Here is a 26,893-nt window from a genome sequence, read left to right on the forward strand (position 1 = left end):
TCGTTTATTATGAACACTAGTTATTCTGTTTATCACCCCACTCAACCTGTCCTTGTGTAAATTAATGTATATTGATTTTCCTCCACCTCTCTGTCTCGCCACTCTCTGGCTTGTATCAGTGTTTTCTGAACATAACAGAATACTTCTTTCCTCTGCCCCCAAAATGAGAATATTAACGCCATCTTCTGTATCTTCATTATTTCCGTCCTCAAGTACATTTCATTTTTTTGCTGTCCTTTTAATTGAGCGAGTTAAAAGCATAATTAGCATTTCAATCTTTCCTACAGTCTCCCTCCGTCCTCCTCCTCCTCTCTCTCTCTCTCTGACTCTACATGTCTCTGTCGCTAAGGCAACCAATGCCTTTTCCTACTCGCTCTCTATATCTTCCCCTTTCTCACTGTCTCCCTCATTCCCTCTCTCTTCAGCCAGAGGTAGGCATGTTAACTGATATCTGTCTGAGTGAATGTTGTGTGCGTGCTTGTGTGACAGTGAGTTGTCTGCTGGTGGGTGTGAGAGAGAGAGAGTGTGTGTGTTCCTGTCTGGTTGACTGAGTGACAGTGGTAGTAGATATGAAGTCAATCTTTCTGGAGCTAAAAGTACCACCTTATGGGATATTAGCCCCATGAATGTGTATGATGAATGTTTTGTGCACAGCCGTGTGCTTGCATGTCTGATGTGCGAACTGTATAAGCATGTGGCAAAATTAAGCGCTCATTTTGGACAGCCAGGAGTGCCACTGCCCAGAGAGAGAGAGAGAGAGAGAGAGAGAGAGAGGGGTGTGTGTGTGTATTCCTGTACTGCCGTCTATGAGTGTCTGTTTACATTTTCAATATCAGTGTCAGAAGAGAAGTGAACCCTCCCTCTCTTCCTCTCTCTTTTCTTCTTCTTTTTTCCTCCCAGAGAGAGAGATGATCGGAGGAGTTGGGGCTCAGTGAACAGAACGAAGCGATGGAGAGATGGTAAGATGGAGAGAGTGAGCGGATGTTTAGACGGACACAGAGTCAGACCCTCTGGTTGTATGCATGTTGCATGAGGAGTCCAGTTAGACGGTGGACAATGCATTTGTAGTGTTAATCGTGCTCTATTTCTCTTTCTGCCTCCCGTTTTTTTCTCTCCCACCTCTTTCTGCTTCTCTTTATTTCTCCCTCTGTCTTTCTCTTCTTTTCTCCTTCCTTCCTTTCTTCTCTCTCTCTCTTTCTCTCTCAGCTCCATCTCTCCTGTCAAACGACTGACCACCCACCGCTGCCTTTTCTTTCTCCTGGTTGCCGCGGTGACGCGACCCTCAACCTGTAACCGTGACGACGAGGGCGAGGGGCAGGTGGAGGCCTTCTCAGCCCAGCTGTCCATCACAGGACAGGTCACACCCACCCCTATTTGGTCCGTGGACTGGGGCCCCACACTAGCCCTGGAGGACGAGACGCATCACTTCCTGTCCAGCCAGGAAGCGGACCTGTACCACCATGGCCACGAAGTCCCCACGACAACCGCTGAGGCCTGGCTGCATCATCAGAGTGCACCGGGCAGCGTTTTGCCCCAGGAGCCCCTGGATCTGCTGGAGGCCCCGGACGCAGAGGGAGTGGAGGATGGAGGAAGTGAGGCGGAGGAGAGAGAGCCTGAGGAAGGTGGGCACCATAGAAATCAGTAAAGATTAAAGAAAGAAAGGATTTGTGTTGGTGGGCATGAGAATAGAGTGTTTTGGAACAAAGACATCAGAAGAACTCTGAGGGCATCAGGGAGTAACTTCAATTCCCACTGGGCTGGCTTTGTGTGGATGGATGGCTGTGTCTTGGTGGTGGAGAATGCTTAATAGAGTTTTCTGAACTCACAAAAACACACCAAAAGGAAATGGGTGACATCACACACCAAGCAATGGAATGGATGACTTCATCGGCTCATTCTCCTTTGAGTTTCTTTACTGACAGTATGGGAATTCTCGAAAAGTTTTTTTCTTACATCATTGCAGTTGACCTGGGTTATATTCATAAGGCACCAAACGGAAGAGAAATAACTGAAACAGGGATGGTCTACCTGGACTTGTCCAATAAGAAACGCACATTTTTGTTTTTGGTTGCAAAACATTTCAAAGCGTTTTCCGTTACATGCTCTAATGCACATGACACTGCTTTTCTTCTATTGTGCTTCTATTGTGCTGATTTCCAACCATGTGAACGGTAACTCCTCTGTGTGTGTGTGTGTGTGTGTGTGTGTGTACGTGTGTGTGTGTGTGTGTGTGTGTGTGTGTGTGTGTGTGTACGTGTGTGTGTGTACGTGTGTGCGTGTGTGTGCGTGTGTGTACGTGTGTGTGTGTACGTGTGTGTGTGTGTGTGTGTTCTCCAGTGGACCCTCAGTTTTATGTCACAGTGACCATCTCCTCTCTGCTCATCCTGACTGCTGTCATCATAACAGCCAAACTCTGGTAAGAATCCCCCCCTCTTTTTCTTTCTACCCCTTCTCTGAAACATAGTTGTTATGTACATCAGGGACCTTCAACAGTGTTATTTGTTTGAACATGGGAATGGTAAAACTCGGATCTACTGTAGATAGCGGATGAAAATACCTTCCCAATGTTTAAAGGCTTTCAGAGGTTGAAGGTGGTGCAATTTCAACCACTTCGGGTTGACGCTGTGTTCTCTTTTGTTTTCATATCATCTTTGATGTACCATTCACCTATAAAATCAGCTGGGTGTGCGTTGTGCATACTCTAACGTGAAATGAAAACTCTGACCTCTGGAATGTGGAGGAGGGCTCGTGCTGTTCGCTTCTATTGTTTGACAATGGAGGTCTCTTCTTCCCACCTGCTCTCTCACTCTTTCACTCCTCCTATTCTCCCATTTCTCTCTATCTCTTTCTCTGACTTGCCCTCTTTGTCTCTTTCCCCTGCTTTATTTTTCTTACCTTCTGTCATTCTCTCTCTCCTTCCTGTCTCCTTACTCTCTCTTTTCAACCTCCCCCTCCTCTCTCTCTCTTTTCAACCCCCTCCTCTTTTCTCTCTCTCTTTTCAACCCCCCTCCTCTCTCTCTTTTCAACCCCCCCTCCTCTCTCTCTTTTCAACCCCCTCCTCTCTCTCTTTTCAACCCCCCTCCTCTCTCTCTTTTCAACCCCCCTCCCCTCCCTCTCTCTCTTTTCAACCCCTCCTTCCTCTCTTCTTTTCAACCCCCCTCCTCTCTCTCTTTTCACCCCCCCCCCTCCTCTCTCTCTTTTCAACCCCGCCTCCTCTCTCTCTCTCCTTCCTGTCTCCTCTCTCTCTTTTCAACCCCCCCCTCCTCTCTCTCTTTCCCATCCCCATTCTTCATCCTTTACTTTCATTTAGCTTCATCACCTTTCAGTAATACTGGGTTCTGGCTGATCCTTGATCGTCACACAGTATTCTTATCTTCTTCCCCAGTCTCCTATTACTCCCAGCACTGCCCGGGCCAGCTCCAGATCCTCAGATAATCCCTCTGCTCACTGTGTGCCGATACACGATAAGCCCCATCTCTCTCTGTCGCTCCCTCCCTCTCCCTCTCTCCTTTTTTAATTCTTTCTCTCTCCCGCTATCTCTCTCTCTCTGTCTCCGCTGTAGGCTGGTTGAAAGTGTGTGTGCTGGAAACAAGTGTTGTTGAGGTGCTTAATTGGAGCAAGAGTATCTCTCTCTCTCTCTGTCTTGTGTAAGTGTGGGCTTTTGTTGCAGTTTCAGTATGACTGTGAATGTACATATTGGGTAAATTGTGGTGAGGAATGAAGGGAAGGTTACAGTGGGAATGGAATTAGGTGTTTGACGGAGAAAAGTAGGGGATTGAATAGAGACGAGACCGTATAGAATTGAATAGAATTCTGTTGATTGTGATAATGGAAAAGCAATCGATGTTGGAGAACGTTTCACCGTGTGTGTGTGTGTGTGTGTGTGTGTGTGTGTGTGTGTGTGTGTGTGTGTGTGTGTGTGTGTGTGTGTGTGTGTGTGTGTGTGTGTGTGTGTGTGTGTACACACACATGCATATGTGAATAGTTTACATGACTGGAACTGCATGTCTGTGATCTACAGTGTGTGGCTGTGAAAAAGTCTTTGTTGTGTGTGTGAGTGCTCCAAAGAGCTGTGTATGGTGTACCTGTGACTCTCACTGTCCCAACAACATCATAGCTCATACACGTGATTGGAATAATGTTTCCCCACATCAGCCCTGTATCCCCTTCTTCTCACACTCTCGTTTCATCGCTCCCCCTTTCTTCCTTTTCATTTCTCCCCCCCGATCCCCATTTCGGGAAGATAGCCTAGTGGTTGGGCCAGTAACCCGAAAGGTTGCTGGATCGAATCCCTGAGCTGACAAGGGCAAAGTCTGCCGTTCTGCCCCTGAGCAAGGTAGTTAACCCACTGTTCCCCGGGCGCCAAAGACGTGGATGTCGATTTAAGGCAGCCCCCCTCCCTGATTCAGAGGGGTTGGGTTAAATGCAGAAGACACATTTCAGTTGAAGGCATTCAGTTGTACAACTGACTAGGTATCTCCCTTCCCCTTTCTCTTTACCTCTCTCACATCCTCTGTTTCCTTCACCTCTTCAACCTCTTCCTTTCTCTCTCTCTACCCGCTATTTCAACCTCGACCACCGCACTCTTTCTCTCCCTCCCTTTCTTGCAACCTCTCTCCTCTTCTCCCTCTCGTCTGACAGCGCTTTAATGAGTCAAATGAGTGCATTAACTCTCTCTGAGGCGTTGTAATGTGTTCTCCACTGTTAAATGCCCATGTCATTCCCTCTTTTCCTCTCACTCAGTCTCGCTCTCCGTCTCTCTCTTTTACTCCGTCTCTCTCTCTCTCTCTGCCAGTTACGACCGCAGCTGTTCCCAGCACCCGCCCCCGCTTTCCCGTGGCGTGGCCCCCCCCCTCTCTCTCGCCCTCCCTCGTTCCCTGGCTCTGGAGGACAGCCGGCAGACGCTGCACGGCACCCCCTCCTTTACCGACAGGGAGAGGTAATGAGTCGCCTCACCAGCTCACTGGAGAGAGAGGGAGAGTGTTTGTGTGTATTTGTGTGGAGTTCTTAGTACATTGATTTGTGTGTGTGTGTGTGTGCGCGCTTTTGTGTCTGAATCAATTTATGTCTGCAAATGTCTGCATGGATATATGTGTGGATGCATGTGTGTGTGTGTTTGTCAGTGAGTGGATGATGTGTCAAGGAGTGCTTGCTCCCTCTCCCCGTGTGGTGTATGAGCATCATAATGGTATATGTGCATAATTAGGCGTCAGTGTTAGTCTCTGTGGAGTACACAGGCCTGAAGTGTTATGGATGTGAGATGTATGTGTGTTTCAAAACTTCCTCTCCTATGAGTCACACAGCTCTGGAAGCAGTGAGCGCACAACCCATGAAATGATGTTTTTATAGCCGGGGATTTAAAGTTAATTTCAATCAGGATAATTGGACTCTACTCCAGTTCTCCTCGTTTCTCCTCTCCTTCTTGTCCTTTCTACCCCCCACTCCCGCTCCAGTTCCACTTTTCTCTCTTTCTTTCCCCTACACTAGTTTTCTTTCACCTACTCCAAATTCTCCCTACTCTAGTGTTATATAATACTAATAACGTATTATGTTCTAATTCTAGAAGTGCTCTTTTCCCTCTCCTCCTCCCTTTTCCAGTTCTACCCTTCTCCTGTCCCTTAACCCTTTATACAGTTCTACCCTTCTCCTGTCCCTTAACCCTTTTTCCAGTTCTACCCTTCTCCTGTCCCTTAACCCTTTATACAGTTCTACCCTTCTCCTGTCCCTTAAACCTTTTTCCAGTTCTACCCTTCTCCTGTCCCTTAACCCTTTATACAGTTCTAACCTTCTCCTGTCCCTTAACCCTTTTTCCAGTTCTACCCTTCTCCTGTCCCTTAACCCCTTTTCCAGTTCTACCCTTCTCCTGTCCCTTAACCCTTTTTCCAGTTCTACCCTTCTCCTGTCCCTTAACCCCTTTTCCAGTTCTACCCTTCTCCTGTCCCTTAACCCCTTATACAGTTCTACCCTTCTCCTGTCCCTTAACCCTTTTCCTCTGCCCCCCCCCCCCCTCTCTCTCTCTCTCTCGCTCTCTCTCCGTCAGGATCCCCGTGGTGAACCTCTGAGGCTTTTCTACGGGATGCGACGGGGAACGTCAACACCGCCGGAGGGTGTGCCCGCCGTGGCCCACCGCGTTCTTCTATTTATCTTTGACTGTGAAAATGAACATCAGGAAACCAGGTATCCAGCCATGGCAAAACCTCTTTTTCCCTCCATCCCTTCTTCCTGACGGAGAAAAGCCCAATCTCATCCCTTCCTTCCTGCTGCCATCCTCCCACGCCTCTGTTCTCCACTTTCCTATGGCTCTCTGTCACTGTCGACCGACCGAGCCTTCCGCTCTGTTTTATATTCCGTTGTCTGTACTGCCCCGGGCTGTAGCAGCAACACATGTACAGCTCCCTGTGCTTTATCCGCTTTGACTAATTCACAAGCAAACAGTGTTAGATATCAATAGAACGTTTCATTCCCGCCGGTGCCAAAACCGCATAGCTATATGGGGAATATTTTGGAATATTCATACAGCTATCTTGTGTAGCTGAACCTTGAACTATGATGAAATAGCGGACTTGGTTGTTGAAACTTAGTTGAATGTGAAATATGTGTGTTATCTGAAACTGAAATATGGGTGTTCAGCTAGCTGGTGAAGGGTTAAAACGATCCCTGTTTCCTAGGACTGAAGGGGGTATTTCACAAAGCTGGTTGGCAATGTTTTCGCCAGCAGCCAATGTGCTTAACACGTCACGGTCCAAAAATCGCTGTTTACTCCCGCTTGGAAGCTTGGAATGCAAATATGCCCACTGCAGCTTCCACATTCGCAATGTGTTTTCTGGGTGTTTTTTTATTCCCGAAATTATTCTCTTCATTTGTTCCTTTAATTTTCTCGCTTCTTTGCCGGTTCTCTTTGTTGTGCCTTTGTGAGTGTGTTATTTTGTCTCTGGAACATGGGGATGAGCAGTGTTTATATAGTACTGCTCTAATATAGGGTTGTGAAATTCTGTACTTTTCCCAAAACTCCCAGGTTTTTCAGCCAATCCCGGTTGGAAGATTCCTGGAATTAGGAGGGAAGGAAATACAAGAATTTCCCAACCGGGATTTCTGGAAAACCAGGGAACTTGCGGAAAGTTATCCTTGTTGTATATGACAATAGTGGTGTAAACAATGTGCAATACATGTTTGCATATATTGCAATCAGTACAATCAAACGATACATGTGGTACAATCAATGGTGGTTGCAGGTTAACATAATGGGTATAAATGATTCAGTCCAGAATTAATGAGTCATATTACCATCATCTGTTGTTTCTATCAAAATTCTTCAGACTTCAAAGCTTACACTAGTGTTTACTGTAGGATGTTAGGGTAATTTTACCTGTCCAACTCTTCCACCAGCTTTGAGAAATGACCCTCTGGACTTCCACTACACTAGTACACATAGTGTTGTGACATCATACGTGACTCGTGTCGTTCTGCAGTCTAGTGTTCCTTGGTTCTCAGTAGCATACCTGTAGACGTGTGGTTCCACTGTATGATGGAAAAACAATAAAAATTCAACACTGGTGTTTTACCACGGTATCCGACTGGACTTTACTGGCCAGTGGCTTTGGGTCAAGATAGAATTGACAATGTGCGAGGGCCAGCCTTACAGGAGAACAATGGATGTATCTCAACTGGCCTGAGTTGCCTCCTTTCCTTCATCCGTCCTAGGTTGAAGATACCCAGGTTACGACAACCTAATAATTCCACGAGGAGACTTGTGAAAAAGCAACAGATTCATGGGACAGGTGCTGTTGCTAACTAGCATCCCCGATCCCTTCGTTTAGAATCCTACCTCATTTATGCAAAGACATATGGGATATTACAATTATTATGTCTTAACCATTATCTCCAACCTAGCATCTGTACTAAACTTTATGATGAGAAGGAGAAGAGAGATTGTCATAAAAGAGACCAGGAAATTCACATGGGAGCCATGTGTTCTAATTGTGTCATTCAAATCCATTAACTGCGAGTTCCATTTGGCTTCTAGTGCAGATCAGAGCCATGTATTCAAATATAAATATATGGCTCTGGTGCAGTTATACTTCCTGATCATGACAATCTCTCTTCTTCTCTCTTTTATCCTAGGTCAGGTCTACACTACATCATCCTAAACTAATGTGCTTTCGAATCTGTAATAAGATACAGGAGAGCAAGCCACTTTACACTGTTGAGACATACCCATAGAAAATCCTACATTTACTGGAAGTATTAGAAGCTGCGGTGTGAGAGAGACAGAGGACAGTGTCTGATGTTGCTTTTTCCTTTCCTCTGGGCATTTTAATGATCAATCAAAGTAATTGATTGGCTGAAGTCCACTCCAAAGTTAACTGCTGGCTGATTATGAGTCCAACCAGCAGACGCTGTAGAGCTCCGTAGTCTGTGTGTTTAAGGAAGGACACACAGTTAGGTATACACATGCAAAGTCACATCTGAAGTTTTACGCACAAAGTATCCCTCTCACAGCCACATAAACACACGTAACCTTTATTTAACTAGGCAAGTCAGTTAAGAACAAATTCTTATTTACGACGGCCGATGCTGGGCCAATTGTGCGCCACCCTATGGGACTCCCAATCACGTCCGGATGTGATGCAGGATTCGAACCAGGGACTGCAGTGACGCCTCTTGCAATGAGATGCAGTGCCTTAGACCACTTCACCACCTAGGTGTACAGCTGCTAAAACTCACAGCTCCCATCTGGTAGGAACCGAGCAAACTGTGAAACAGTAAATCTCAATCACACTGACTGAAATTAACACGGCTATTTATAGAGGGGGACGGAAAGGGGGAGAAAAAAAGTTTGGAAATGGGGTTAAAATGGAATAGGATAATTTCCCTGTCTCTCCATCCCCCTTTTCTCTCTCTCTCTGTGGGTTCCATGGGAGTTAATAGCTACCATTAACGTCATGCAGGATAGGGAGAGAGGGTTTTTAGAGAAAACAGAGGGAGGCTGAGGAGAGAGAAAGAAAGCGAGCGAGAAAGAGACACGGACAGGATTGAACGTGAAAAATGAAATTTGGAGCGTGTGATTGGGGGGGAGGGAGGGCAGACAATTCTGACAGGCAATTTTGACGGTGAAATAGAAGCTTTGGGCAAAATATACCGATATCAAATAGACACACATCGGGCATTCATGTCTGATGTGTGTATGTGGCAGAGAAAATGAGGCTGAGAGAGTGTGTTGTAACCAAGCCAACTGATCACAAGGGTAGTTCCAGCGCTCTAATATATTAGTCTCTTTGGGGATAACCTAATTAAGGGTCTGACCTAACACAGATATCCCCCTTCTGTGAGTTAACATTTAGCTAGTGATGCAACCTCCAATTGCACTTTGAAGTATGCCCAAAAAAACAGAGACTAAATGAATAGAGGGGGTTCAATTTATTACCAACAATTAATATCCTGATTTTATATGTCTCAACTCAATTCCCAGCAGAAAAAAATACAAACAAACAAAAAGTGTACACATCAAATACACACATTCAGTTTCACTGCTTGTGGCTCTGCTTCTCCTGATAATACACACAGCAGCGAAGCTCTGCCCAGAGAAGATTATACTCGGTCTGTCTCTCTCTGTCTGTCTCTGTGTACATGTTAGAATGGGTTTGGGTCTGTGTATATACACAGTGCAGATAGTCCGTCTGTCTGGTTGTGTGTACACACCTATCAGAATGGGTGTCAGACACTGCAAGTGTGTCTGTCTGACTCAGTGTCTGTATATACATATATACCGACATACACACATATACAGTGTGTGTGTGTGTGTGTGTGTATGCGCGTGCATGGATGTGTGTGTAAATCTTAGTGTGTTGTCTGTGCATTGGTCACATTATCAGTCTATGAGTCTGTGTGGGTCTATGTGTCTGTCCATCCATCTGACAGTGGATCAGTGGGGGTGTTCCGGGTCTCTCTGCATCTCTGCCTTCAGTTGGACTTGGACCAGATCTTCCCACTTCCACGGAGCCTGAGACCAAACAAAAACAGACAACAGTTATTACATTACCCTAAAATGACGTCTCCAACAAGCAGCCGTTTCCTCTCAAGTCCGGGTATCTCTTCACGTTGCAGCAGATAAACGCCGCTCTCCAATAGCCGTAGGCAGGTATCAAAGTGAAATTTCTCCTGAAGGCAGATTGTTGCTCTGCTACGAGGTCATTTCACACGCGGCACCTCGCGCTAGATCAGTGTTTCCCAAACTCATCAGTAAGCTTTGATTATTTGAATCCGCTGTGTAGTGCTAGGGCAAAAAAAACAGAATATTCACCCCTTGGGGGTCCCCAGGACTGAGAAACAATACGCTAGATGATTGATCCCTGCATGTCTGTGTGGGGTGGGGGGGTGGGGTCACTAAATATTTTTTTTTATACAAATATATGAATGACTGCGGCTGGTCTAGCGTGTAAGACCACCGCATGCAGCACACATACACCAACCCAATGTGGGTATGAATCCCGACGCCACCCTCCATCTCCCTGTCTCTGTATCTCCTCTCATTTCATGCAGTCTGAATAAAATCTACAGGTAGGAGCAGACCAGCATATTATATAACAGGTAGCGCATGTTCACAGTCCCCACTTCAAATGGCTTTTAAAGGCTGATCTCCAATACACGCCTGTCTTCACTAAACAGAAGAGGGGTATGTGGAAGATGTCAGCTTGACGTCGAAACGTCAGTCACCTGTTCGCATCCTGTACAAGAGGGGTAATACTACGATGCAAGCTAGATCTACTCAGCTTCAGTTAGCTTCACATTCCAGCTCAGGCCTTTATTCATTTTACGAAGGTGCAAGGTGGATATTGATCATACACCCGCCGCTTACTCGTGCTGAGCTTGTAACTGCGTGTTTATTTCGAACGGCGAACTCCTTACAAAGACAATGCTAACAAGTAAATCCATGGGCCAGTCGGTGACAATGCTAACACGTAAATCCATGGGCCAGTCGGTGACAATGCTAACACGTAAATCCATGGGCCAGTCGGTGACAATGCTAACACGTAAATCCATGGGCCAGTCGGTGACAATGCTAACACGTAAATCCATGGGCCAGTCGGTGTCATATTTTCATTTGTGCCCGAAATCAGAATGAAAGAAAAGTTATCTTGCAAATTCAGCAGGCTATGGTGGGAAATGGGCTGTTAGAAGTGCCGTTTTTCTTTTATCACGTATCGGAATGCCGTCTTTGGTGTGCTCGTCAAAGAACAAGCGCCTTTTACCCACTAACATTACTATCGATAACATATTTTGATTAAGTCGTAGAAATGTTTTACCGTGTGTGATGTTTCAAATGCATTATGTCATTACTAAATGTGTAATGTGCTAGGTCTTTCAACATTTAAAAAAAAATGTACACAAAAAAAACATTTGATTAATAAAATATTTAAATGAGTCGTCTTCCTCAAATGAAGAGGATGACGACGCAATATTTACAGGGGGATGCGATCTGATTTCATTGATTCTTAACTCGCGGCTCAGACACTATATTCAAATAAAATGAGTTAGCCCTAGTCTGTCCCAGAGCAGGTTAGTTCTGAATGATTCTTTGCTATAGAAATATAGCCACATTCATGTCACCGGTTATCCCGAGTTGAACCCAGAGTTGACCAAAGTTACCTTGCTAATTTCTCAAACCAGATTCGTAGTATAGGGCGATGGATAAATCAGTTAGCCAGCTAACTTGCCTAAGTTAGCTGGGGGACTGGCTAACTCATTGAACCTGCTTTGTATTGCCAATTTCTCAAATCAAGCAAGTAAATTCCTGGCTATTTTAGTTCAAGTTGTATGATAGTTGTAGCACAACACCGTTATGAACAAGGTTTGTTTATGATGGCCTTTGGTTCAACTCATTACGCCACATATTATTGCAGGGATGTTTCAATTACAATGTTGGCAAAGAAATGACTATTACTGTACTACTCCTACCACGAGAAGGTGGTTTACAGTAGATACTGTGAATGCTTTTCATGTGAGGCAATCCAAATCTCCAGTTAAACTGTTTTCAGTGAATAAAGTCCAATGCCACCAAGAATCTTAAATCATCTCTACATTTTTCTTTCATTGTCAAAATGTCCCCTAGTAAATGAATTATAATCAGTCGTTTAACTGGAACAGAAAGACTCATGTAATAAAAAATAAACATTTCCTTTTAACACCTGAAGCTTTTTTTATTTATATACTTTTTTTACTCACTTCAGTGACATAAAAAAAAAAAATCCAGGACAGATAAGGAATTAGTGTTGTAATTGGCCCAGAAGAGAGAGGGCCACTGGTACCACTGTGAGTACCACTACAAAGCACAGCCTCTCAGGCTAATGAAGATACGCTATGCAGACACACACAGTCACTGTTCCCACTTCCACTGGCAGCTGGCGTTTAAATGGATGTTTGTTGTACAAACAACCAAAATATTACTGTGTTCGAGTTGAAGATGCTGCGAAATGACATGAAATCCAGTGGTTGCATAATCGATTCCGTGCCGTTTGAATTCGTCTGAAGTGATTGGAATGTTTTTGAAAATACACACAAATGTTTATTCTTGCCTCGGCTTGAACCACACCTCAGCCGTGACCCTGGAAGGACGAGGTCATGTTCATAAGACACCTAGGACTGAAACAGGTATTACCTGGACTTATATTTTTTTGTTTGATGCGAAATGTTTAAAAAATGGTTTCTGTTGCTTGCCCTAAAGAACATGACCCTGAGGATAGCCCACCAACATCAAATGGTAACGCCTATCCCAAAAGAATAGACACACAAACAATGAAAATATGCGATTGACCTAAGGAACATCACCTTACTTACCCTTTGACCTTTGAACTCTTCTTGCCTGGTTGCCGTGGTTCTTGAGAGGAGGCGGGGTCTCGTGGCTCGGCCGGCTGGTCTGCATCCTGATTGGATGCGGCTCCAGCGGCGGCGGGGCCGGACGACGGGGAGGCGGAGCTGGCCTTTAGCGTTTTCTGGAGGTTTGACACCTGAGAGAGAGTGAAGGAAAGGTAAAATAATGGAGTTTAGGACAGAACAGAAGTGCCTGATTCAAACTAAGGCCGACTCGGAATGTACTGGGCTGTCTTGGATATTTTCTTCTCACAAGGTCCTTTCCAGCAGCTATGGTGGATGCGTAACCAGGCCAGCCCAATACAGCTTGGCTTGGCACTGGTTTGGCTCAGTAATGTGAAAAGCTTAAGGTGTTGTTATTATTTCTAATAAGAAGAGGTTGGAGAGTAACTTCTACCTCAAGCTGGAGAAGACTGACTCAGAGGACAGAAAAGCCACCTCTGGCCTACAGCCTAAATAAAGACACAGGACAGAGCTCTAAATTGGACACTGAATTAGGTCATTGAGTAATGAGTATACGTTTTGCTTATGGCTTCACCTCTACCAGAGAGGAAGAAGAGAAGCGAGAGGGTTTACTCCAGCCAAAACCTGTCCACAAAAATAAGACAACGAAGTGAGGAATTTTTGCATTGAGATTAATGGGTGTCAAATTTGGTCAACAAAACATTTAATTGCTAATGTGCTATTGTAATGGTTAAGTTGTTTACGAATGCAATGATATAAGTGGATGCACGTGCCATTTCAGCAAGTGGCAAAACGACTTTATAACGGAGTTGTGCCTCATTAGCTAGAATAGACCCACCAGATCTCGCTGCCTCCTGCCTGCCTTCCATCTTTGAGGACATGTATTTCCATTGTTAGAGCTGTCACTTGACTATCTTGTCAATATAATAGATGATCTTTGACGGTACCCAGAGAAAAGTGGCTACTGGTACTAACCTCTGTCTCCACCTGAACTTTGACCTTCAGCTGGCTCTCTCTGTATTGGTTGGCTCTGGTTACCTGCTCCTCGATCCCACACAGGACCGCCTCACATCCTGAACACCTGAGAGAGACAGATAATTATTTAGACACTGATATGACTGATCATACTATCTATTTTTATCCCATTCTATACATCATTTATTGTATCTATCATGTCCACTGTTTTTATTTTATTGTTTTACTATTTTAATTTGTCTCATTTAGAAATCGTATTGGTCATTATTATGCATCCACTGTAAGAAATGTGTTCTATAAATAAATGTTAACCTTGTCCTATACACACACACACACCTGGGTTGGAGTCTATTCATGAGGTAAACTGAAATTGCACTTCCAATTCCATATTTTTTGGGGGGGCTCAGTTTACTTCCTGAATTGAAATGGAATTGACTCAAAACCCTGGCACATGCACGGCTCTTTCGCACACACATATCACTAACTAACCACTCCTGCAGTGTGTTTGCTATGTTGGGCAGCTCGTTGGGCCCCAGGTCTCGGCCCACGCTGCAGTCCACCTCCACCTGCTGGTTCCTCTGGTCCAGCTTGCCCTGAATGATGTCACAGTAGACCGCCTCAATCAGCAGGTCCTCCAGCTCCCGCACGTTCTTCAGCTCCAGCTGCTGCAGGAGCAGAGAGTAGGGCAGGCACTGGGGGAAGAGGGAGACAGAGAATGTCAAATTCTATTATGTTGGGTCAATAGAAGTGAACAGGCACAGGGAGAGAGAGAAAGATGTTGAATTTGAAATGCTCTTTATGATGTCAGTGAGGAGGGAGTTGAGTGAGGGTGGTGGGGACAGAGGGCAAGAAAGAACGTCAAAATCTACTATGTTGGGTCAAAAGAAGTTACCTGGCACAGAGAGAGAAAGATGTTGAATTTGAGATGCTCTTTATTACTTCAGTGAGGAGAGAGAAGAGATGATGTACGAGTGAGGAATGGAAAGGTAAAAGAGAGGGGTAGCGGAAGGGTCAATATAAATTTACAAAACCATTACATCAAAATAGCTACCAGAGAGAGGAGGGGAGTTTGGAGTTTTAAAGGGGCAGTGCAAGAAAAAATTGGATATGACTTTTATTTATTTCCATACTATTTGGTCAGAAATTCAGAAATGGTGAAAATTATGATAATGCACTTTGTGTAAAAGCTGTTTGAAAAAAATGCTTGGAATTTCAGCCTGTTCAGGTGGGATGGATCATTTGGCCCATATTATAATGCCACAATGTGATATGATTAAATAGACCAATGACTGTTAAGGGTAAGTGTGTGGGCTCTAGGCCATCCTATCAGCCAATCAGGGCGGTATATGTAAATATCTTCAAATTTGTTTCCTAACGCCCACACGATCAAACTGAGCATTTCAAGGGCCAAAGGAGGCTCGGGGACATATTTTCTTACAAATATATTTTGTAGTTATTTTCTTTTAATAAACAGTGATTTATTAGACATATAGTGATGATTTAAAAATAAAATGACAAAGACTGCATGGGGGCTTTAGCAAGTCTTTATTAGGCAATTAAAGGATAGATTAACCCATTTGGAATGTTTTTGTCCATCTCTGAGCAATGTTCTGTCGATTCCCGGGGTCATTTCATGTTTTCATGTGTATCTGAGCGATTCACCGTTAAAGCACAGAAATACAGCCGGCCAAATAACTCAGATACACATGAAAACATGAAATGACCCCGGGAACCAATAGAACATCGCTCAGAGATATAACGATATAACATTTTATTGGGTGAATCTTTGCGTTAAGGTGTGCCCATACAGACATTCAATGTGGCATACTTATACTATGACAATATAAAAAAATAAGACGGAAAGAGAATGCCGAGACGAGAGAGTAATAGAGAAAGAGAGAAATGAATCAATAAATTATTTATTAGGGAGAGTGGAGAGAATGAGAGATGGGCATAAAGCAAGGTAGAAAGAGAGACGGGGGAGGGAGAAAAATATGAAATGGGGATAGGGTTGAAATGAGGTGGTGAGAGAGCCAATCTTAGAGTTAGATGAATAGACAGCAGAGAGCAACAAATACATAAAGAGACAGAGAGCTCAAAGAAGAAAGAACAGGATACTTAACACAGTATCTCATAATGATTTAATTCTCAGCTGCTATCATTCTCATCTATGTGATATAAATAAAGTCAGATCACATCACAGACAGGCTCTTAATAAAGTCCTTCACAACACAGAGTAATGTATCTTGTTAATGTGTCAAAGTTACAAAGCAAGTTGTCTCATAACCACATCATTAAAATCAAAGTTGAATGAATTACTTGCTATTTTTGGTACTGAAGCTTGCTGAGTATTGGTAGGACTACAATTGTAGGTAGGCTATTGGAGTCCATGGAAAAACTGCACAGAATTATTATTTGACCTGCAATTCTTTAATAACAAAATAAACAGAAAAACTAGACAAGATAAGTCCAGAGAGCGTTACCTTCAGATTAAATGGCAAACGGATGATGGCTATCATTATATTACATATCATTGTCAACTATTTCCATAATTATAATGTGAGTGACCCACATTGAGCGTACTAAAGCTAGCAGAGTAAGGAATTTAAAACCAGATGAATGGGTAGTACTCTACCTTGAGATTGGATGCCAGACTGATGATGGAGAGGTGACGGAGTTTATTCCTCTGAGCTGGGGTCAACTCTGGGAGAGAGGCTGCCCTCTCTGAAAGAATAACATACCACAAACAGACAAGGAAAAGAAACAGACAGCGAGAGAGCAACAGAAAGGGACACATCATGACAGGGACCTTTCATAACAAGGACACATCATTACAAACACAGGGGTACAGGCTCTGTCCAGGCAGAAACTGCTGCTGCCTTTTAAAATCCACAAGGGAATACAATGAAAAATCATTTGAGTGTGTGTTGCCTGCATATGTGGCTGCTTTAAAAAAAACTTGAGTATTGACAGTTTTTCCTCAGAGCTCCATTTTGCAATTCTAAAAAGCACTATGAAGTGAATACGATGTGTTGACATAAAAAGATTTGTATTTCTCTCTTCCGTTTTTTCTTGTCTCTTATTAAGTCTTGTTACTAAATGTGTTGCTAAAGAATGACAAGTCCTTTACATATTCAAGTATTTCAAAGGATATCCAGGATTTCATTTGGCAGTTTGTGACAATGCAACCAATTACAACCAATATGAATGTCTAACAAAATGCCTGAGAGAAGTCTGTCCCTGGTTGAGTCCCAATAATCTCTCCTTCCTCCTGAAGTGTCATTACTTCCCACAAATGTACAAGCACTGGATTGTTGTAGGCAGGCTAGAGCAATGGTAGTCAACTGTTTCAGCGGGGACCCCATTTTCTTCCAACCAGAATTTCTGGGGACCCCATTTTTTCACCAGGAATGCTAGAGGGAGTTTCCATATACCAGTTATTTAATTCCAAATCCACAAAGGAAAGTGAACAAGTGCATACTTCTAGAGAAAGGAGAGGTTATTGGGGACGCAACCTCTGTCGTGCAAAAAAATTGTCACTTGGCTCCTCGTATAGGATCAAAATAAATTATTGTGGTTGACTCTGTAAATTACAGGGGGCTGTGACAACCTACAACCGTGATGAGAAGCCTGGCCTGCAGGGCCAATTGGCGGGGAGAGAAATACTGCTAATAATAAAACAGCTCCAGGGATATTAGATGACTTCTTTACACAGCAGCGCTGCCTGCCACTGTCATACCTTTATAGTCACAGTAGGTTCCATAGGCGAAGAGGTTGAGTAGCTGATACACTGGTGCGTGCGGGCCTGTCTCCAGCTTGGGGTAGAGGAGAAGGTGGGTGGTGGGGGACAGATAGAGGGGGCTTGTTATGGTCTCTAGCTATACCACCTCCTGTGAGAGCTGTGCCTTGATAATGGCTGTGACGGTGTGCTTGTTTGTGAGTGTGCTTACATGTGAGTGTGTGTGTTACCTCTCTGACGTTGGGCAGCTCAAGGATGTCTGAGAACACATAGAGGCCTGGTGTCTCCAGCAGAGAGCTTATGGCCTGGGCCAACGCCGGGCCTGAGAGAGAGAGGAGCTGCTCTACCTCCATCTGAGAGAGAGAAAGACAGAGTGAGAGTATGTGCAGGAGCTAAAAGGACAGAAGGCAAACAGAAGTGAGTAGGAGAAAGACAAAATGAGGATAAGAGAAGTAATGACAGATAATGCAAGAGCGTGAGAGAAAGGGGGAAGATAGGAAAGGGAAAAAAAGAGACAGAATGTCTTGAATAAAATAGTTGGCCTTCAATGAACAGTTAATACTGCATATCTTACATTTGAGAGGCTGATCAACTTTTTTTTTTAAATAGCAAGATAACTTTAATACTTTATTAATGTATGCCTGTAGCTCTGTCTAACCAAACAATCACATGAATAGCCCTTGTGGCAAGACTCCAAGTCAGTAATTCAATTTTCACTCTCATAAACTGATGTGTAGGCGAGTGTTTTGAAAAACACCCTTCTGGTCAAAGCTAGTCAGAGACGCAGATTATTCTTTTACATCATTAAATGGGCCTTGCTTAATATGAATATGAAATTGGCCCTACTAAAAGCACTGAGAATGTATTATTTGAGATCTAACCTACTTGTATTTGATATGCTGTGCTATTTGGAGAAAGTATTAGGGAGACACAGCAGTACTTACAAATAGCCTAGCTAGCTACATAGTACTAACCTTCCTAGGCTGGGCACTAGGACACTCCATGCCATTGTCAGATAATCATGACTTTGGACACTTGGCTACTACTTCACAATGTAACTATTTAGGTAGCCAATTAACGTTACCCTCAAATAGACGGCTACTGTAGGCTAACCTGGGCACATTCAGTAGGGCAGTAGGGAAAATATTCACTGACATGTAAAATAAGGAATCATGTCAGATCAATTCTATCTGCATCGTTCGACCTACTAAACTTGGCCCTAGTGTGGAGTGTTTTGAGTCAAGCTCATTCAATGCTGAGTCCCAGGGCAGGGACCGATTTTCTGACTAATACTAATGATAGCTAGCTAGCGTCACAGTCATGAACAACCGATTGCACGCTAGCTTAGAAGCGAGCTAACGTTAGTTCACTAGCTCTTTATAGCATATTTTCAAGAGAAATGCTACTTAAAAACGGGCCCAAAGGAGCACAAACTAAAAAGATTGCTAAAGTTTGACCCAATTAGGTAGCAAAACGAGCACATAAGAGCTAACTTACTACAGTATGACTATGAAGAGTCATGCTAGCTGCTGCTAAAGTTACCACAACATGACTAAAGCGGTAACGTTAGGCCTCTATCCTGTTTTTCGTTATCTACCGACTCAACTCTAACGTAGCTAAGTGGTGCAAGGGCAACCGTGCGATTACCTTTATTAAAAAAACTAGTTTACAAATATGTTCAAATAAAATAAAAGCAACAAATAACCTTATTGGTAAGCAAACTCAAGTTGATAGCCTGTCCCCCCGAATCGCTCAGTTCCGCGGTCAGTGCACGTTTGACAACAAAGGAGAACATCCCTGCTCATTGGACGAAACGTGAAAAGGAGGAGGGTAGTGTTTGTCTTGACTGACAAGGGACTGAGCACAGTCTGGCTATAGAGACCGGACGCCACAGACAAACCTGGCTGCCCAGAGAGGACAGGCTGTGCTCACTCTGCTCCAGGGGACATGTAGAGACAGAGCTGCATTTTCTATTACACTGTGACAAATACTCAGACCTAAGAGAATATTTCTTTCCCAAAATTATAATTCAATACAAAGAATTTTAAACTATAAAAGATGGAGAAAAAATCTAATATTTATTGGGTGAAAAGCCTAAATGTGCAGTTTTGGCAGACAAATATGTGTCCTCCTGCCACAACCTGAGGGACAGCCAGTGAAAAGTGCAAAGTAATGTCGATAATATTTCCCCTCTTGTTTTGTTTTGTCTTTCATACCACGTCATGTCATATATCTCAGTCATGTTGACACGGGGCTACTACCATTGCTTTAATATATTATTGTTCTCATGAATATTGTTGTTGTAGTTGTTGTTAATGGTAATCCCATGTCCACTACTACCATTATTATTGCTGTTGATCCCACCATTTATTTATATATAAATATATATATATATATATATATATATATATATATATATTATAAATATATAGTTTTATTTTATTTTTCGATATGTATACTTTGACAATGTAATGTAATAATGAACTTGCCATGTCAATAAAGTCGAATGAATTGAATTGACTGAGTGGACCAGATGGTTGCTTTTAAAACAGTGCCATCTGGTGGCAAAATATTATCTTCTTTGATGTGGTTTATCAGCGATTGGCATCCAACCTTATGATGATGCATTACCGTCACCTACTGTACTGGAGTGTGTGGCAGAGTCAGGGAGAAACTAAATAGATAACCAAATATTTTAGACTAAATCTAATGACGTTCTACTCAATATACTATTTAAACTAATTTTCTGTATCCCTTTTCCTTCACACTACATCTCAGCCTCTCTCTTTCCCTCTGATTCCCTATCTCTTTCCCTCTGATTCCCTCTCTCTTTCCCTCTGATTCCCTCTCTCTTTCCCTCTGATTCCCTCTCTCTTTCCATCTGATTCCCTCTCTCCTTCCCTTTGATTCCCTCTCTCTTTCCCTCTGACCCACATTGTAGCAAGACATGCTCCATGCTCTCTGTTTCCTGGCAATAATCACATTTTCCTGTTGAATACCTTCCTATCACATTTAAGGTCTTATTCAACCGGCTGTGTCCCACCCTTAATATTGTATAAAAAAATAGCCTCCTCTCTCCTGCCCCTTCCTGCCGTCCTCCCCTCCCCGACTTTCCTCTGTACTTTAAATAAATGCCTTCCCTTAGTATCTCTATTCCACTGCTCCTGCCATCTCTGCACCATCCACTGTCCATATCAGGCTTTTTGCCTCTGCTTTGCTCATTGAAACTACAACATCAACATCCCAACTAATAAGTGATTGTTTATCCAGTACATCAACATCCCAACTAATAAGTGATTGTTTAGCCAGTACATCAACATCCCAACTAATAAGTGTTTGTTTAGCCAGTACATCAACTGCCTCGTTCCTTCCACCGCCACATGGGCTGGGACCCAAGTAAGTCGTATCTGTTTACCCATTTTTCTAATCCTGCCATGGGTTTGTTGTACCTCGTAAAGCAGGTCTTGTCTAGTCTCTCCAACACTTCTAGATCAACTACTGGAGGCGGGAGTAGCAGGAACAGTTACCGTTGGACTAAACTCCCTTCTGTACAGTCCCATCTCCTTTGCCTGGTTATTACCCACCCAAAGCTCATGTTGTGTATTCGCTCATGTTTCCAGCATGCCTGTGAAATCCCTTTCGCAGGAGGAGACACCCCATGTCCCTGTAGGTTGACCCAATAATTCATTACCAGCTGCTGTCTCCTAAATCTGCAATGGCATATCCCCCATCTCCACCTGTAGTACAGCCACTGGGGAGGTCCGAAACGCCCCAATCCTTGCCCCTGTATGACATCTGTCCTTTCCAATGAGGTCTGGGCTGCCATACGCTATACTCAAATCAAATGTATTGGTCACGTACACATACACGTGTTTAGCAGATGTTATTGCGGGTGTAGCGAAATGCTTGTGCTTCTAGCTCCGACAGTGCAGTAATATCTAACAAGTGATATCTAACAGTTTCGTAACATCTACCCAAAATACACGTACATCTAAGTAAAGAATGGATCAAGAATACATACATATATGTCAGAGCGGCATTGGACTAAGATACAGTGGCATAGTATAGAGTACAGTATGTACATATGAGATGAGTATCGCATGATACGGAGACATTATTAAAGTGGCTAGTGTTTAGTTTCCTTAAAGTGGCCAGTGATTCCAGCAGCATCAGCCTCTGATGTGCAGGAGATGGCTGTTTAACAGTCAGTGGTGTAGTATAGAATACAATAGGGTATATACTGTACATATGAAATGGGTGATGCAATATGTAAACGCAATTAAAAAGTGACTAAGATACCTAGAATAGTGTGGAGTGCAGTTTATACTGTACATCTGAGATGAGAAATGCTAGATACGGAACATTATTAAAGTGGCTAGTGATCCATTTCTAAAAGTGGCCAGTGATTCCTAATCTTTGTCTATAGGCAGCTGCCTCTGATTTGCTAGTGATGGCTGTTTAGCAGTCTGATGGCCTTGAGATAGAAGATGTTTTTCAGTCTCCCGGTCCCAGTTTTGATGCACCTGTACTGACCTTCTGGATGATAGCGGGGTGAACAGGCAGTAGCTCGGGTGGTTGATGTCCTTGATGATCTTTTTGGCCTTCCTATGGCATCGGGTGCTGTAGGTGTCGAAGAGGGCGGGAACACCAGTCTTAACTTCAACAGTGAAGAGGCGACTCCGGGATGCTGGCCTTCTAGGCAGAGTTCCACTGTCCAGTGCCTGCGTTCTTTTGCCCATCTTAATCTTTTATTTTCATTGGCCAGTCTGAGATGTGTCTTTTTCTTTGCAACTCTGCCTAGAAGGCCAGCATCCCGGAGTCACCTCTTCACTGTTGACGTTGAGACTGGTGTTTTGCGGGAACTATTTAATGAAGCTGCCAGTTGAGTACTTGTGAGGTGTCTGTTTCTCAACCTAACCACCCTAATGTACTTGTCCTCTTGCTCAGGTTTCACCAGGGCCTCCCACTCCTCTTTATATTCTGGTTAGAGCCAGTTTGCGCTGTTCTGTGAAGGGAGTAGTGCACAGCGTTGTACAAGATCTTCAGTTTCTTGGCAATTTCTCGTATGGAATAGCCTTCATTTTCAGAAGAAAGTTCCTTGTTTCTGGCCATTTGGAGCCTGTAATCGAAACAACAAATGCTGATACCCCAGATATTCAACTAGTCTAAAGAGTTGTATTGCTTCTTTAATCAGAACAACAGTTTTCAGCTGTGCTAACATAATTGCAAAAGGGTTTTCTAATGATCAATTAGCCTTTTAAAATTATGAACTTGGATTAGCTAACACAATTAAAACACAGGAGTGATGGTTGCTGATAATGTAGATATTCCATAAAAATTCTGCCGTTTCCAGCTACAATAGTAATTTACAACATTAACAATGTCTACACTGTATTTCTGATCAAGTTGATGTTATTTTAATGGACAAAAAATTGCTTTTCTTTAAAAAACAAGGACATTTTTAATTGACCCCAAACTTTTGAACAGTAGTCTACATGGTCCTCAATGAGGAATGCCCTGTCCCCCACTCCTTCCCCATCAGACAGCGCATCACATTTTGCACCTTCTTACACTTTCACACCACTCTCTCAATGTGTTCTGCCCAGGTTGAGTTAAGTGTCAAAGTATACCCCAAGGAACCTGAAGACCCCCGCCCTCTCCAAGTTTCTCCCATATAACCTCAAGCATATCTCCCACCTTCCTCCTCGCAAAATGAAACACTGTCTGAGTTTTCTCTACAGAGAACCTGAATCCCCACATTAAAAACTTTTTCAGGATCGGTGGGTCCCCTGCGGGACGGTTGAGCTAACGTAGGCTAATGCGATTAGCATGAGGTTGTAAGTGACAAGTAAATTTCCCAGGACATAGACATATCTGATATTGGCAGAAAGCTTAAATTCTTGTTAATCTAACTGCAATGTCCAATTTACAGTAGCTATTACAGTAAAATAATGCCATGCTATTGTTTGAGGAGAGTGCACAGTTTTGAACATGAAAAGTTATTAATAAACAAATTAGGCACATTTGTTCTGTCTTCATACAACATTTTGAACAGAAATGCAATGGTTCATTGGATCAGTCAAAAACTTTGCAAACTCACTGCTGCCATCTAGTGGCCAAAATCTAAATTGCACTTGGGCTGGACTAATACATTATGGCCTTTCTCTTGCATTTCAAAAAGATTTTTATTTGTATGATATTTTACCAGATCTAATGTGTTGTATTCTCCTACATTCCTTTCACATTTCCACAAACTTCAAAGTGTTTCCTTTCACATGGTACCAAGAATATGCATGTCCTTGTATGTCGTTTTGGGCGAAAATTGGGGGGAAAAAGGGTCCGATCCTACTACCCACCACTCTACCTCATCAATTTCTTTCTTTACCTTCCTGACTGTTTATGGCACATTTCTCCCCCTCTTTCATAAGGCCCCATCATCTCCAAATAACGACCTACCAATATCCGGCCGTACCTGAGAGTAAACATCATTCATTTTGATTGAGAACAACAGAGGACTAATCACGCTCCCCTGCGGTGTACCATTATCCACCAGGTAGCTGCCTGATAGAGATTTCCCCACCCTCACCAAACAGGAAATCCTGTATCTAGTTGTACATTCTTCCTCCTACCCCCATAATATCAATTTTTATTAAAAACCCCTCCTTCCACATCATATTGTACTCCTTCTCCACATCAAAAAATGACAACTACAACAGTCTCCTTGTCCACTTGAGCCTTCCTAACCTCTGCTACTAAGCAGAGCACTGGGTCCATATTTCTCCTACCCTTCCTGAACCCACTCTAAATGTGACGATAACAGCCCCCTGATCTCCAGGAAGTAAGTTAGCCTTTCTGTAATTTTATGTTCCATAATCTTACATACATGTGATCTATGTAGTTGGCCGATAATTTGTTGGCCTAGTTGGGTCCTTCCCTGGCTTCCGGATTGGTACCACTACTGCCTCCTTCCAGCTGCCTGGTAGTTACCCCTCCTCCCACCCTATGTTGTACAACACCAAGGAAAAATATTATGTAAGAAACAGTGTTGTCTTAAAGAAATTAAAATACGATTTCTGGATTAGAAATACAAAATAAAAAATACTTTCGGCAAATAAATATGTTTAAATGTGTTAAAATAACACATGAAAACATATTCCTTTTGCAGGCTACATTATTGAGCAATAAAACAATGGATGAGCAAAGACACAGGAGAAACCAACAGAGTCAATAAAAAATGATATATTCCAGTAAAATGAAACATGCACAGGTAAAAACCCAGACACAAAACAGAAAGAGACATCAGAGGAAGAGTAATTCATTTGAAAATACAGTTTTATTGATTCATTATTGATTCATTTTCATGGTTAGTGCAGCAATACATTATATTTTGGAGATTTATGTACAGGTCACACACGTATAAAAAAAGCACTTAGATTGCTCAAAAGTATCCCAGCAATCAGTTTGGCAAGCAGCAGAGTTGATTAGAGCATCTATCTCCTTGATTGCATTAACTGATTTACTAAATTGAGTGCATTCATTGAAATTCTCCTTGCAGAAGGTGCCAGATTTGCAAAATGTTTGCATCTATTATTTTGAGTAGGGAATGAACATTTCATGAAACTAGCTATACCACAAAACTATCTTTATCTCGTCTTGTCATTCTATATCTTAGCCCTTCTCTTCACCTTTTCTGTCCCATTTTGTTTCATGGTTTCTGAAAAATACAGAGTAATACACACACATAAAAAGGATATGCTATTTAAGAAAACATTGCCATCCTTCATGAATGCATGGACAGTAGATCTAGATAATTGGGAAATTCATGGCTTAGTTTAAGTCCTGTGATTCAGTCTAGCCGGATGGCATCCATCTGACAAATGCGTTTGTAGATGTGGTCACACGGTACGTCAAACCAGGTCTGCGAATGGCTGTCCAGGGTGGCACAGTCCTCCCCGTGTGATCCTCCTGAGTGATGATTGTCAGGCTCAGAGCTATACTCATTCCAATACCTGAAAGAGAGACATGGAGAGAGGGAAGGTGAGAGAGAGAAAGAGAGAGACAGAGACACACAGAGAGAGAGACAGAGAGACAGAAGGATGAAGGCCAAAAACAAAAGGAGGGAGTTAGGGAAAGAGGTAGAAAAAAAGGAAACAAGAGAATAGAATGAAAGAAGAGGAAGAAGGAAAATACAAATTGAGAAAGGGAGCAAGGGAATGAGACAGTGTAGAAAAGTAACTATTTGTCTCCCTCTCATTATAACACATGTGATATTGGATTATTTAGGACGGGCTTCACATACTTATTTGTCAGTGTTGTGTTGTCCACCCATCTCCAATCCCCTTCCTTCTCTATATCTGATAGGCCAATCCAGAAGTGGTAGTCAAACCCGCCAATCCTCCGGGCCTCTTTTTCCAGAGCGTCCTACAAGCAAACAGTTATGGTTACAATGAGGGGAATACACACACACACACACACACACACACACACACACACACACAGACACTATCTTACATGCTGTTCCTTGCTGTGCAGGATGGTAAGGTGGCTGCCCAGGGAAGTACAACTGTCTCTGCTGCTCGGCCAGTCCATCTTGTCATTACTGAAGGAGTAACATTTCTCATCTACATGAATCCAGCCCTCAGGACACTCCCTACACTTACTTACTGTGAGAAGAGGAGAGGAGAACGAGAAGAGGAGGAGAACAGGAATAGAGAGGGAGAAGAGGAGGATAAGAAGATGAAAAGGACAAAGAGAGACAGATGAGTAAAAATGCATGGGTAATTAATATCTTATGTATATTGTACAGTGTACACTTTAAATTAAGACTGTAAATTATACGGTAATTTGGGGTATTATCAACAGTATGATACTGTGAAATGTTTTACTGCAGCATACTGTGAATTGTGATGCATTGTGGGAACATTTTCTGGGCAGGGAAAGAATTGCTCTATTTTGAATGGTGCTGCATTTCTGTCCCACAGAATACAGTATTGTACTGTATTCTTGGAGCACCAAAAACCTTTTGACCACTAGCAGGTGCATGGTATTGTTGTTTCTGGCTCTATTTTTGTTGCACCCTTTATAGTGAGAGTGCTGTACCAACTTAACTGTAGTAGTAGTAGTGCAGCATCAAGTTAAAATAAATAGTTGACAGATGCCTGTAAGTAACTGTTAACTTCACGGCAACCCCTTTACAGTGTACCATTTCTTACGTGAAATAATGTAATAGTGAATGACAGTTGTCTAAAGTATCTATCCACTCTGAATAACACTTAGCCCCCCTTTACCTGTCTTTGAGCAGCTCTGGCCCAGTTTGGAGTAGTCATCACAGAGACGGACATAACGTCC

At 43.0% G+C, this 26,893-nt stretch overlaps 3 protein-coding genes across 4 annotated transcripts in view; 1 reads left to right on the forward strand and 2 right to left on the reverse strand.

The window, feature by feature from the left end:
- Positions 1–100: 100 nt before the first annotated feature.
- LOC121840579 (PILR alpha associated neural protein) lies at positions 101–8,587 on the forward strand. The gene is made up of 5 exons (XM_042304472.1): positions 101–959; positions 1,207–1,622; positions 2,338–2,416; positions 4,796–4,939; positions 6,041–8,587. The coding sequence occupies exons 1-5, from the start codon at positions 949–951 to the stop codon at positions 6,060–6,062; spliced, it is 672 nt and encodes a 223-aa protein (XP_042160406.1). The 5' UTR covers positions 101–948; the 3' UTR covers positions 6,063–8,587.
- An 811-nt stretch (positions 8,588–9,398) lies between these two features.
- Positions 9,399–19,403, reverse strand: LOC112236440 (COP9 signalosome complex subunit 7a). 2 transcript variants are annotated; one of them, XM_024405029.2, is made up of 8 exons: positions 19,251–19,403; positions 17,776–17,898; positions 17,546–17,621; positions 16,442–16,530; positions 14,296–14,498; positions 13,807–13,912; positions 12,835–13,004; positions 9,399–10,000 (listed from the first exon to the last, which is right to left on the reverse strand). In XM_024405029.2, exons 1-8 carry the CDS (start codon positions 19,338–19,340, stop codon positions 9,961–9,963), a joined length of 897 nt encoding a protein of 298 aa, XP_024260797.1. In that variant the 5' UTR covers positions 19,341–19,403; the 3' UTR covers positions 9,399–9,960. The 2 variants fall into 2 exon arrangements, with proteins under 2 accessions (XP_024260797.1, XP_024260796.1); XM_024405028.2 differs by having other exon boundaries at positions 17,776–17,937; positions 19,251–19,353.
- A 5,456-nt stretch (positions 19,404–24,859) lies between these two features.
- LOC121840580 (C-type lectin domain family 4 member E-like) overlaps positions 24,860–26,893 on the reverse strand; it is a 4,748-nt gene continuing 2,714 nt past the window's right edge. Inside the window, exons 3-6 of the mRNA XM_042304474.1 lie at positions 26,833–26,893; positions 26,057–26,208; positions 25,845–25,966; positions 24,860–25,554 (exon numbers count right to left, since the gene is read on the reverse strand). The exon at positions 26,833–26,893 is cut by the window's right edge and continues 71 nt beyond it. Of these exons, the coding sequence (XP_042160408.1) occupies positions 25,392–25,554; positions 25,845–25,966; positions 26,057–26,208; positions 26,833–26,893 (498 nt within the window). The 3' untranslated portion in view covers positions 24,860–25,391. The remainder of the gene's footprint in view (positions 25,555–25,844; positions 25,967–26,056; positions 26,209–26,832) is intronic.

The sequence above is a fragment of the Oncorhynchus tshawytscha genome, linkage group LG23 (assembly GCF_018296145.1).
Source record: "Oncorhynchus tshawytscha isolate Ot180627B linkage group LG23, Otsh_v2.0, whole genome shotgun sequence".
Classification (NCBI taxonomy): Eukaryota; Metazoa; Chordata; class Actinopteri; order Salmoniformes; family Salmonidae; genus Oncorhynchus; species Oncorhynchus tshawytscha.

Excerpts from the sequence above, each read along its gene's own strand:
- LOC112236440 (XM_024405028.2), bottom strand. The coding sequence starts at position 19,340 with ATGTTCTCCTTTGTTGTCAAACGTGCACTGACCGCGGAACTGAGCGAT. Across the intron at positions 17,938-19,250 it reads TGAGTTTGCTTACCAATAAG|CTCCTGCACATACTCTCACT; the intron begins GTTATTTGTTGC and ends CTGTCCTTTTAG. Across the intron at positions 13,913-14,295 it reads GCAAACACACTGCAGGAGTG|GTGTTCAGGATGTGAGGCGG; the intron begins GTTAGTTAGTGA and ends TGTCTCTCTCAG.
- LOC121840579 (XM_042304472.1), top strand. Across the intron at positions 2,417-4,795 it reads ATCATAACAGCCAAACTCTG|TTACGACCGCAGCTGTTCCC; the intron begins GTAAGAATCCCC and ends TCTCTCTGCCAG. Across the intron at positions 4,940-6,040 it reads TCCTTTACCGACAGGGAGAG|GATCCCCGTGGTGAACCTCT; the intron begins GTAATGAGTCGC and ends TCTCTCCGTCAG.